The sequence below is a fragment of the Charadrius vociferus genome, unplaced genomic scaffold, assembly GCF_000708025.1.
Source record: "Charadrius vociferus isolate BGI_N301 unplaced genomic scaffold, ASM70802v2 scaffold314, whole genome shotgun sequence".
Taxonomy (NCBI): Eukaryota; Metazoa; Chordata; class Aves; order Charadriiformes; family Charadriidae; genus Charadrius; species Charadrius vociferus.
The window spans coordinates 1,827-14,747 of record NW_009648241.1 but is presented as its reverse complement, the minus strand read 5'-3'; the positions used below and the strand labels follow the sequence as shown (position 1 = coordinate 14,747).

General features: G+C 34.4%; 1 protein-coding gene across 1 annotated transcript in view; it reads right to left on the bottom strand.

Annotated features, from left to right (window-relative positions):
• Positions 1-12,272, bottom strand: part of LOC104285682 (protein diaphanous homolog 3-like) — a 185,149-nt gene extending 172,877 nt beyond the window's left edge. Inside the window, 8 exon segments of the mRNA XM_009884160.1 lie at positions 5,335-5,449; positions 6,424-6,759; positions 9,044-9,148; positions 9,759-9,823; positions 9,959-10,077; positions 11,309-11,425; positions 11,576-11,694; positions 12,120-12,272. Coding sequence (XP_009882462.1) covers positions 5,335-5,449; positions 6,424-6,759; positions 9,044-9,148; positions 9,759-9,823; positions 9,959-10,077; positions 11,309-11,425; positions 11,576-11,694; positions 12,120-12,272 — 1,129 coding nt within the window.
• Between the last annotated feature and the right edge of the window lie 649 nt (positions 12,273-12,921).

Below are 12,921 nucleotides of genomic sequence, written 5' to 3'. Positions count from 1 at the left end.
CTGCTGAACTTCAGAAGTTGTCACCAAGTGGTCCACCAATTCCCTAGCTAACTTCATTTTCAAAAGATTAAATATACTTTTCAATATCAGCTGAAGTATCCTTTGCAAGAAATTCAGAATTCTAAAAGAGTATGTGGAGAAGGCCTTGTTTATATTTATCTAGCTACATTTAGTAAGTTTTCCTTTTATCTTCATTTGGGCAGGCCTTCCGCATTTTTAATACTACCCTCTTCCCTCCAATACTGTCTTTAACTTTCTTATTGAGTCACATGCGTGTTTTACCCCATAGCTTTAGTTGGCCTTTTTCTGAATTACAATACAAAGTCTACTCAAATCTTTAACATGGCATTTTCAGAACAGCCTCTGGGTTGCGAGTAGGCATGGGTATCTTGCTTGCTTGACCGTCTGCCTCTTTCATTCAGTTCCCTGTCCTGAAGCTGAATACCTGTATAATAGATTTACTTGGATTGTTCTCTCCTGGTACAACATTAAGATATTGATCGTTCTCTCCTCCTCTCCTACTCTGACCTCCTAGGTCCTGTGCATGACTCAAGCTCATTCCCAGAACAGCTCCCTTTCATGTAGGTTACAGGAATATTGGAAACAGTAATTTGTTGCATCCAAAGCTTTTATTTTCTCAAAACATCCTGATGAGGAATCAATTCAACCCATATGCAGGTAGTTAAATCTCCCACTTTATTGCCACAAAATTTGCAGCTTCTCTAATCTCACTTAATGTTTTCTCATCACAAACATCATCTGATCCGAGAACTATTAATACAGTATAATACTATATTATTAGAAGGTATTTCCATTCAGAAGGTTTCACACAGTAGGCTTTTCCCCCACACACACAAGATTTTCATGCTCTTACACTTCATGCTACCTGTTATGCAAACTGCCAGTCCCCTACCTGTATGTCTAATCCAGCAATGTCTAATTCCAGCAAAGTTGGCAGCATATTAACATCACATACCTGTGATCATTCTCCTTTCATCAGGCTTCCAATACACCTATTATAAAGCAGTTGTCATTCAATAACAAGCAATTTTGGTTTTCATCTTATCTTTTAGGCTTAAGATAACATAAAAATACATATAAGGTTTGTTCCAGCTCTGCTGCTCACAATTTCACATACCAATTAACTTTATGTTATATATTTGGTTTAATGTTTTTAAAGAATTATAGTAGGTAAGAGATTTCTTTGACTCCATTGTGCCAAAAAGGCTATTCACAGATTTTCTTCACTGATCTGCAACCATGAGTACAATCCAAATAAATCTTAAATACTTCATATTTCTTATTGCTGCTTTCTCTTTCAAGTCTCTAATTACCCTTCATATCAATCCTACTTTTTGCCTTTAAATTAAAAAGTTATCAGAAAACCAAAGATCATTCATACAAACCATTCACATTCATCACCTTATTTTCAGAATTTCTCAATTATTTTGTCCTTTCTCCATATTTTTGGGGTTTTTTTATTCTCCCCCCAGCCAGGGAGAGAGCCATGGAGTGTACTTTACTTCCACACTGATGTCTTTAAGGCGGTGACTTCACTCCTTACTTTTATTCTTTCAGCTGCTGACACAAAGCTAATGATTTGAAGGTTCCAGAATCTTTTGTTTGTTTGTTTCTTGAGGCATCTCACAATAAACTCTCATGTTTTCTTGCAAATATTTTAAATATAGGTCACTGTGTGGATGGAATATTTCCAGATTCTGAACTAGTATCCTCCTCCACGTTCTCTGTGTAGCAGTAAATCTATATGGCTTTATATGACAAAGCAGTTGGTTTTCCATTTTGCCCCTGCCTACTTGTCATACATATAATCTCAGACTTCTTTAAGATTACAGATATATTCTGAGACAAGAGTAAATTCTGAGTCAATAAGTAAATTAGACTTTGTCTTCAGTAAGTTGCTACAAGAATACCATCAGCAATTGATGCTTTAATACTTCCCATTGTTCCAGCTCAAAGTTTTCATTTTTACAAAAAAAGATGCTTTCACAAAATGGTTCAATTTTTCAAAAGTGACAAAAACAGGTTTAAAACAAGTAAAAGAATGAAGAGAAAGTATCCTATACCACCCATAGCCCTTACATGGGCTCATCATTATCACTATCACCATCATTATTATTATTAAACAAGCTGCACGGTGAAAACATTTCCTCCAGTAAGTTACCGAGACTGTTGTCAGCCGGTCAAAGAAGTGATTATTTCCTTCTACTCTCCTTCTCTCTCTGGGACAAGTATGTGGAGTATTTTTTCAGTTTTGGGCTTCCCACTTCAAGAAAAATATAGATATGTTGGAACAAGTATGGTGAAAAATCACCAAGATGATTAGAGGGCTGAAATATAAGACGCAGACAGAAAGGCTGAGAGAACTTTCAAGTGTTGAGAAGGACAAAGGGCAAGGGAACTCCTACTGCTGTCTCAAACCACCTAACAGAAGGCTACAAGTAAGAGGGAACTGGATTCTTCTTGAACGTGCATAACGAACAAGAGGCAATAGACACAAGTGGCAAGAAGAGATATTCCAACAAGATATTATGAAAAAAATTTCACCACAACGGTGACAGACACAGGAACAGGTTGTCCATCCACACATCTCCACCTTTAGGGATATCTCAAACTCAGCTGGACAAAGCCCTAAGCGATTTGAACTAGGCTGACTCTCCTTTTACGAAGGTGATTGGACCAGATGACCTCCAGAGGTCCCTTCCAAACTAAAAAGTTCCATCATTCAAGAACGTGCCTCTGACATGTCTCCGGACATCTTCCACAAGAGCGATTTTTTTCCTCCATGTGTAGTCTTTGCTCCATCTTACTACTCATTATTTTTGGTACGCTGCTGGACCCTCTTTTACTTTTTTATTCTTGCAGTACTGTTACTTTCATACCTCCGTAACATCTTCAGTTGTTTCAATTGCTTCAATACCCATTCAGAATCAACATCATTTATAACTTGTATACAAACATCTGCTAAAGCTTCAAATCTATTCTATACTGTTCTGTATTCCTTTTTCTAGTAGAAATTCCTCAATAGGTTATTTACATACACATAAGACTTCCTCTTCTGGATCAACACTGAAATACTTTTGGCACATCAGCTGGCAAAATGCAGCAACTGAACATTTGAGTACTTCAATCTGATTTTACTTAATCAGAATGAAATTCACTTAAAACGTCATTGAACATTCTGGTCCCTGCTTTCCCAACTAGATACCTCTTCTTACACAATGACTTCAATGAAAAGAGCGCATAAGCAGACCCTTCAACAGAGTGGAAACCAGCTCATTCTTTCCATGCCATCATTTCACTACAGAATCAGTTTCAACTTCCCATCTTTCTGGTTTTAGAGACAAAGCTTTAGAAATACTCAAGGACTGCTCCCAAGTTAAGTTTAGTGAATAATTTACTGATTCTACTTTAGAAAGCAAGGTGTTAAATCTCGTCAAGACTGAGAAGTGAAGAAAACTGTACGTCTCCAATTTCTTTGGCAAGTTTTGTTATGATCGGTAAGTTATATCTAAGCTACAAGAAGCATCACCTCTCTCCATGGTCATGAGAACAAAAGCAGTTACATTGCTGTTCTTCGTAGTAGAATTCATGGTGTTAATAACAGATGCTGAGATGCCTGGTGCTGTCTACTTATGTGTTTAAGCATTCATACAAATTTCTGTAAACCACTCACTTGAACAAAGATGAAATGTAGTTCCATGTTGCCCTTTAGACACCTACTTGCTGTTCTAAATAAAATATTTAGTGTCTCCACTTCCTCTGAAAAATTAAGATGATGGCACTCTTCTATCACCCATGTGAGACAAGATATATTTCAAAACTTTAAAAAAAATAAAAATACATTAAGCAGTAAGCTCCACCTCTAAAAATAAAAAATTAAAATTTGTCCCTGCAGGCTATAGCCTTTTAATCGTTCCCCCTCACCCATTTGGTATAAAAGTATACTTCACTGATTTGTCAACTGTAGATCAAATAATTCTCTTCTATTAGGTTTTGTCAAAACAATGTATTCAGTCCATTCAGTTTAAATTTTGAAGAGATGTTAATCTTAACTCTAACATTCTCGCTGTCTGCGGAGATTCACAATCCTCTTCTGAGCCATTAACATGTTCACGTTTGGCCTGAACATCATCTTGTCTCCCAAATTTTACTGTACAATTACACATAGGAAACAGTATTTCCTCCAGTGGCTTTTAAACCTTCCAACCTATTAATTCAGGGAACATTCTCGGGAATTCTCCTAACATTATAAAGGCAGCACAATTATCTTTTAGACTTATTCTGAGTCTACGGTCTGTGAGGTTTTCTTGCCTTTTTACCTTTGTTCAACATTCTTAATATTAAGTATCAACAGTAATAAACTGCTAGAGCATAAAAGCCTGCTTTGACAAAAGCAGAATAAAATTCTTGGTTATGATAAAAAAAAAAATTGGATAATACACACCAAAGCATACAAAATAATGGAGAAACTGGAGAATACCATTCACTATCTTAAATAAAAATATCAAAGTGAAATTTGTAAAAAAACCTAAAAATATAATAATGCCTTTTGCATTTGAAAAGGAGTTAATCCTTGCACCCCTTTGGCTGCCCCAAAGTACTAAGTCTGATATCAATCAAGAGGGGAAGGGGGATGGGAGAGGGGGGTGGGTGGGGTGGGGTGTAAATGTGTCAAGAAGTAACAAAGTAATATAGGCATTTTACATATGGGGTAGAATACCTTAAACTACTAGTGAGTCAACCCCCCCAGAATGGGAGAAAAAGTTTAAAGCCAGGAATACTTTCAAATATCTTGCTCTTCCACAAGGCTTTCAAAGCTGAAGCAGCTAAGCAAAATATCAAAGGAGATCAGTGTTGCTACAGGTTTATCAGAAAGTAAAAAACTTCATTAAAAGTCCCTCCCCCACGTGGAACCAAAGCACATAAATTATCATATGCATTCTGAGGGTATACACATTATCTTCTAGACTCTAAATTAGGTCACAATATTTTATTAAGGTATTCTGACAAAAATTTATAACTATTTTTTCAAATGTGACTGAATAAGAGTCTGTATTACCTGTAAGCATTTCTTGGGGGTTTTTTTGGTAAGGTTTTCCTAATAGGTCACACATTCTTTGTCACCCTTTAAGTAAAATAGTTCAATGTTACTGCTTTAAGCAGTTTGGTATTTTCAAACTTTTTTCTTGACAAATTCCAGTTATAAAACAGAGCATTAATGTTATAACCTGTTTTTTTTTAATATAGTATTTAAGTCCCAAGAATTTTAAAGATATGTCTAAAAGCTGAAAATTAAAGCAATCAATTACTTACCCCTTTTTTGACAACAAAATGTAAGTTCCAATTTGCAAAGCATGTCAGCATTCTCATACTTGTCCTCTTCTGCCTTAACCCAAAAACAGGATTCCGTCATTTCCTGAGGCCTGATCTACAAGCAAAAGACAAAACAAAATTAAATTATTTTGATACTATGCAGAGACTGTGCTCTGTAGAGTCTAAAGCAAATGAAATACTTAAGACCTCAGCAAAACATGTGGACTTCTGGTATACAACTCATCTTTACAATTGTTAATATATTTCTGATTGAAGATAATAACGCTTACAGTAAGTGCTTTTGGACAAACTGATTCTAATAATACAAAGCAACGTAGACATCATACTTTGTTATCCAAGGTCTAAGTGTACCAAATTATCTTTGGTTTAGATTTAACACTTTGGTAAACTTTAAATAGTCTCTGAACACAGCTGGTTTAACTAGATATTAACTACCTTACTTTTTAGATTGTAGCTTTGATTACTTCATAAAACTCTGAAAATCTTTTTATTGACTTATTTTGGTCTAAATAATTTTAGTTTCCAAAACTCAGTATATTGACAGTCCTGGTATACTTGATCCTATCACAACAGAGAATTAAAAAAAACCAAAACAAACTCTGTATTTTTTCAGCCATTAAATTTACATAAGTACATTTACACTAAGGACAAATGGAGAGACCTACAATGACTCTTCCCAGAGTCCAAGCTAGATGGATGCAAGACACTTGTTTGGAAACTGTATAGCTATCAGTACAGTGCAGTGACTGGTCCAAGGTAAACAGTCTGCTAAAAGGCAAGGCATAGTACGACCCAGGAAGCATGCTGGTATCAAGGTTGTATCATTCTAAACCAGAACTGATTTTTCCAGGCATCTCAGAAAGTTAACAGATACTTGTCCAGATGATTAACAAGTCAATGAAGTGCTGTTTTCAGAAAACAATGAAAATGAAAGGCAGAAACTATTCATATCTTACATTATTTTAACTAATATATAAATTGCTTTGCGTAGTCTTGCTCCTGACAATCTATTTACCATAAGCTTTGTGTAAGATTTTACATCAAGTATTTGCTATTAATCAGTACTACCTTGGACCAGTTGAGTCTTTTCATGGTAACTTCGGGTCTGAATTCTTTTTTAGGCTTCATTCCAAATGGCAAAGTACATGAAGGTGGAGACCACTGTGCTCCAGGCAGACCTGGTAGAGGCGGTGGTGGAGGAGCACCACCAAGAGCCAGAGGAACTCTCAAGCCATGCAAAAGTGGTGGAGGAGGAGGTGGGGGTGGTGGTGGCGGAATTGCTCCGTTAGAAGGCAGTGGTGGAGGAGGCGGCGGCGGAAGTTGATGTGGTCCTGCAGCTTCCAGTGGAACGACAGATGCATCTCCACGTGTTAATGGCAGAAAACCAGGTGGCAAGGAGCCATACTGATAAGGAAAATATTCTTATTCAGTTTCACATTTTTTAATCAACAAAAGCCCATAACAATCATAATCTATAGATTAAATCCAGCAAACCAATTGAAAGTCACTGCCATTTTTCTTGTACAGGACAATCAAATATGAATTATAATGAGGCCAACAAGCTTTTGACTTCATAACTGGAAGTCATAGCATTTGAAGCGAACATTCAGACCAGGGAGCGCATGCCAAGAAATGACAAACTGAAATGCTATATCCCACTTGTTGTATTTAACTGATCATGATCTAAGAAGGGTGTGATAGGTATCTTGATGTAGTTTTATCTAGACCACCATGCTTTAGCTCAAATTAAAAAAATAACATCCTAGTCTCCAGTGTTCTTACTTATCATACAGATTACAGGGAAACATTCCAAGGACATAATAGCAGAATCCGAGATAGAGATTAGTAATTCTGTTGAAAAACAGGTATTTTTCCAATACAGGAGCATTTTCATTCTGCAGAATTGAAAGCACAGAGTAATGATGAAAAAAATTCCTTCCAAAAAAATACAGCTGCCTTACACTTTGACTTTTATTCTATATAGTAAGGGCATCTATAGTGTATGAAGATAGGCTCATTAGCACTTCAGTAAGTCTAAAGAAATATATTTATGTCTACTATTTGAAGAACTTCTATCATAGGCCTTCAAACTTTAATAACTAGATACCTGACAAAACCAACAAAAGAATAAATAAGAAATATTCATCTACTGGTGATAGTATTAATCAACTTTTCACTGATAATTATGAACTGAAACAGTCCATTTTATTTTTAAAAAAATTGAGAAATACAATAAGCAAAGGATTTAATATTTTTAAGATTAAATAGCTAAATATCAATAAACATAAATAAATACATGCACAACAGTATTATTGTTTTGAATTTCTGAACATACATATTGTTTACACTGACAAGTAGACATTGAAAAAATAAGGCTCTAATAAAGAAAGAAATACATTAACAAATAACAAATACAACAAAAGAGTAAACGAATGAGGCCAGGAGAAAAATAGTCATAACAGATGGAAGAAGCCATGCTAAGTAGCAACTGATGCCATATGGAAACCAAAGATTCCTCCTAAGACGGACTTAAGAGTACCAAGTTGCAGTAATCAATTACTTGATTATTTACAAAATATTCCAAGTATCCTATTAACAGTGGGATAATTCATGGTATGATAATTAGTGAGCATAATAATATGTTATATTCACTGTCTGCAGGTAAAAAAGTTAAATTTAAGACAGTAAACAAGAGAAAAAGTAAAATAGGGGAGAAAGTCTTTTACTCACAAAAAGTATTCAAGTATGTTTTCAAGATACACATATAAATACTTCCTTAATGATTTACAACTCTCGCTAAAATTATTTTTTTTATAATGCAACAGTTTTTGTGAATGCTTTTTTAAAGAAGTTAATTCTGACCAGAAACCTGAATTAGAATTACATTTTTAAGCAGACCAAAGCAGAGCCAAACTAATTTTCCTCAGAAATGAAATTAAAAAGGCTCAAAAGTATTAAAAAAACCTCTATGATCAAAACATATATATTATCACCTTCCTATATGCATGTCTCCCCAATGCTGTCTTTCTGTAGTCATTTTTAGACTGTGCTTCTTATTCCAGGAAATAAGACACAGGAAAAATCACTTAGTCACACAGTCTCCTTACACAGATTTTTAGAGCTGAAGCAGTTACAAGTTAACTCAAGTATTACTCTCAAAAATCTGCACTATTTCTCTCCATCACATTTCAAAATATCTATTTATGTTTGAAAATTGAAAAATTATCAGGAAATGTTCTTATCCAGCCACAGGTTATTTCTTTCACTGCTGGATATCTATGGTAAGATTTCAGTAAAGCAAACTGCATAATGAATCATTTCCTGTGGAGGGATAAAGATCACAGTGATGAATGCTAATCTAAAAGCATAAGACCTATTACCCTATGTGGTTAATTACTTTGGAAATATATGACACTGAAAGCAAAACCCAAATGAAACATAAGAAACTAGTTTAATTAACAGAGCTCAGGCACAAAAAAGATCATCTGGGAACTCAAACAGCTAATTAATGTCACACTACAATTCTTTGTATAAAACAGAATAAAGGAAACTAACAGTCAATAATAATCGATAACAAGAATTCTTTGGAAAAAAAAACCTCAACTGTACTATCATAATCTGCAAAAGATGCAAAATGAAGTCCTTTTCAAAAACAATATTTCATACATTCACTTAAACGGTCTTATACCTGTGATTTAAATGCTTGTAATTCTGCTTCAAGTTCATTGATTCTTTCTTCTTTTTTTTGCAGTAGGGCCTGGGTCTCCTGATGAACTACAAAATCTTTTTCAAACTAAGAAAAATGAGAAAGGAAAAAAAAAAAAAGAAAGTTGTTGCTACTAGTCAGTTCTGCACAGTTTCTTTAGTTTCCAAGTTTTCCCTTTGTGTTTGTTAAAACTCACATGTTAACAATACTAACGACACATACAACATATCTGCTATTCTAACTTCCACGCATCCACTGAGTGAAGTACCATCTCTATTACCACTACAAGTGTTTACTATATGAAATGGCATAAAGTACTTAATGTATTTTAAGTTGGAATTAGACAAAGTAGTTTAAAAAATTGATGTATGGTAATACAGAGTCCATAGATATAAATGAGTCAATTCTTATTCTCCCACTGATTATCTTGATGAAGAAACTGTTCAAATAAAGTATTCAGTTGATTTGGGGGAGATTTGTACATGAAACCTTAAAACAAATAGTAGAAAGACTATCAATTAAAATTAACTACTTTGCACCACTTTTCTCTGCTTTCTAGTCCACAAGAAAGATCGAAACATAGAACTAATAGTAATTTGAAGTTAAAAACTATACCAAGTTCAGTTACACCACTCATGAAGCTATTAAGTAATCCCCTGTGTCCATCTTATGACCACATAACTTAAAAATTACTTACTTTTCTGGAAAGTTCAGAAGCTCTCTCTTCACATTCTTCTAATCTTGCTTTATCTACACAAATATCTTGAAAAAATAAACAAACACACTTGCACATATACAGGGAACACACGGTTCTTATTCATATGTACAACTTTAACTTGCTTTTTGGAACATATAACAAAGTATGATACTGTAATAATTTCCAAACATAGTACTTACCTACTAAGTGGCTGAAATCTATATCTAATCTTTTACGATACGTGAAATCTGGGTCTGTTCCACTTCGATGTAACACTATCTGGGACACACACTCTTCAATTAATTTGAAATACTGTGGACTAAAGACAGAGATGAGTTTTTTTACAGCATATTTATTTATTAACATGTACTTAAAATCTTGTGTATGAACACAGTAAGGTCAAAAGATTTAGGCTGACATTTCCACAGAAAGGTAGGTGCAAACCCCAAAAGTCTCAAAGGACAAATACATCTAGCAGTTAATAAACACAAGAATAGTTTACACAAAGCATGAAAAGACAGTGGACCTAATGATAAACGATTCTTATAATATAAACTCTGCATCTCTCCCACTATGAAAACACAGGAAGGAAGCACTCCCTCCTGCTTCCTCCCAGTAGAGAGAAGGCTCTTCCTTCACCTTGATCCCTTCTGGTTTTGTGACTTTTGTAATGATGGATGTATTGCAGCCCTGCTTCAATAAGAGGAATGAAAACCACTTTGTTCTAAAATGCCGAGGGGTATGACAGAACATGCAAGCTGTGAATTCAAACCCTTCCAGGTGGAAGAGGTCTAGCGCAGGTGTACCAATGTCAAGTAAGCACTCTTAACCTTTACGGGTACATCTGTGATCGACCTTTCCTGAAATGCAAGTTTATACAGAATGCTATGCAGAAAACAGACAGCTTTCCTTCACTGTTCAGTTCATATCTGGTTCCTCCAGAGTTTCCTCAAAAACCACACAAGCAGATAGAGAAAGGAAAGTATCCAGCAGCTTCAAACATCTAAGATTTTATTAACTTTTTCTCTGTAATTTATCTGATGAATTTTCCAAGATACACTAACATGTTCACACTGACCTATAAAGTATATTGAGAGTACTCAATTTGCAACCAAAAGTTACTCTAAATTAAGCATATTTTCAGGTTTCTGTATAAATTGTGCTTCTGTGCATACTTGGTTTTGTTCTTTAACTCAAATACACCAAAAAATTACAATGCCACTACCATGGCATTAACTGATTAACTGATTAAGAGATCTGTCCTGATCACTTAGACTTGCAGTCAATAAGCTTCATATTCAACAAAAATTGTTTTCTATATTTATATGTAAAATTGTATCCTAAGTAGAAGAGTCAAAAACACATAGATGGCATTCTTATTCAAAGCTGATACTTTCAAACATGAGTTCACAAAGGAATACTTAGGAATGGGAATCGGCACAGAAAAGTATTAAACTGTATTTATCATTAAATTTATGGAAGAAGTATTTTATTAATGACTAAATGACAAGAAAATCCATAATTCACATTTAACACAGCATTAAACATACCGTATAAAATAATCATTTCTTATGAGCAAAAGATGTTGGAGAATAGAAAGAAAATATCCTTCTGCGCTAGTGTCCTTAACTGTATTCCACACCATGTTGTAAACATCATTTACGTCAGTAAAAGAGTTAAGGAGAGTAATAGCAAGGAAAAAAATATTTCAGTCAAATGTTGACTGATAACTTTTTTTGAACAGAAGTTATACCAGAAAAATGTCCATTATATACTTTATTTTGTTCATGTTTCTCTTGCTGATATCAAAAGGATATTCTAGTTCAGATCTAATATCTTCTAAACGATGAGAGAACTCAATCATGTCTTCTTCCTTATGTTCATTGAACACTTTCAGCTGAATATCTAGTGCTTCATTCTTTATACATTTCAATTGCTGCAAAGAAGAAACAGTAAAAATGCTTGCAAAACTGTAAATGTAAATACACCTTATCTTGTTAGTAACTTCCAAAAGTCTATGTTATTTTAAAGTTTAAAATTACAAAATGCATGAGTTAAGTTAAATATTCAAAAGGTAAACACGGCTTATGCCTGACTTAACAAGTCTGTGCACAGCTGTCTGTCATGTGTTCTAAATCGAAGTCCAAAACCGCTGAGGAATTAGCATGAAGTTCAGAAAGCACACATCACCTTTTCATTCTTATCTTAAAACTCATTCTCATATCTAACTGCTCATGCCCAGACTTAATAAAATGCCTTTTGAGAATAATTTATTAGAACTTGTTCTCCCATTCCCCCTCTCAAGCTCAAATAGTCCAATAATTTAAATAGTAATGCAAAGAGAGACTGCAAGACACTTACTGGCAATATCTCTTTCAATCCACTGCGCATAAATTCATTTCTGATGTGAAGCCTAAAATCCAAATCATCAGGAGATGTAACAAGAGCATTGATGAGCTGCATGCAAGCTACCTATAACAGAAGAAATATTAAACCATTAATACAATAGTTCATAATATAAACTATTTTATTTCTTAGATTTCAGTATGCATCACAGTCAAAAAGACATAATGAACTACTAATTAGACATTACGTCATGTCTTATTATCAATCTAGTGTAGTCTTATAACTAAGATACTTGAACTTCCTATAAACTTCCTATCAGAAGTCAAGCTTGATATTTACAAGGACATGTTCGGGAAGATCTGGACAACTACAGACTGGTAAGCTTGACTTTTCTACAGTTCAAATATATTGAAAGTATAACATAGAACAAAATTAATGAGTAACAAGAAAAAAAATGCAACATGAATAAAGGAACAGTATGAATAAATGCAACATGGCTTTACAAAGCAAGCTCCTGTTTCACAAACCAATGAAAGTTGTTTGAAAGGCTCAAAGAGCAGCAAGAAGACTGATTGGCCTGTCTGGACTTAAAAACAAAAAAAAAGTTTGTAAAATGTCAAAACCATTTAGCAAAATTTAGAAAACAGCATGTTAAGTTACCAAATTTCAAAATACTATAAAACAGTATTACATTTGATGTTTAGTGGTTTCTTTTTAGAAAAAGAACAAACACTTTTAGGGCTCAAAAATTATTTGGCTCCATTAAGGTCTGCTCAAGTAATGTTTCCCTGCTACTTTTTTCCTCACTGTAAGCCCA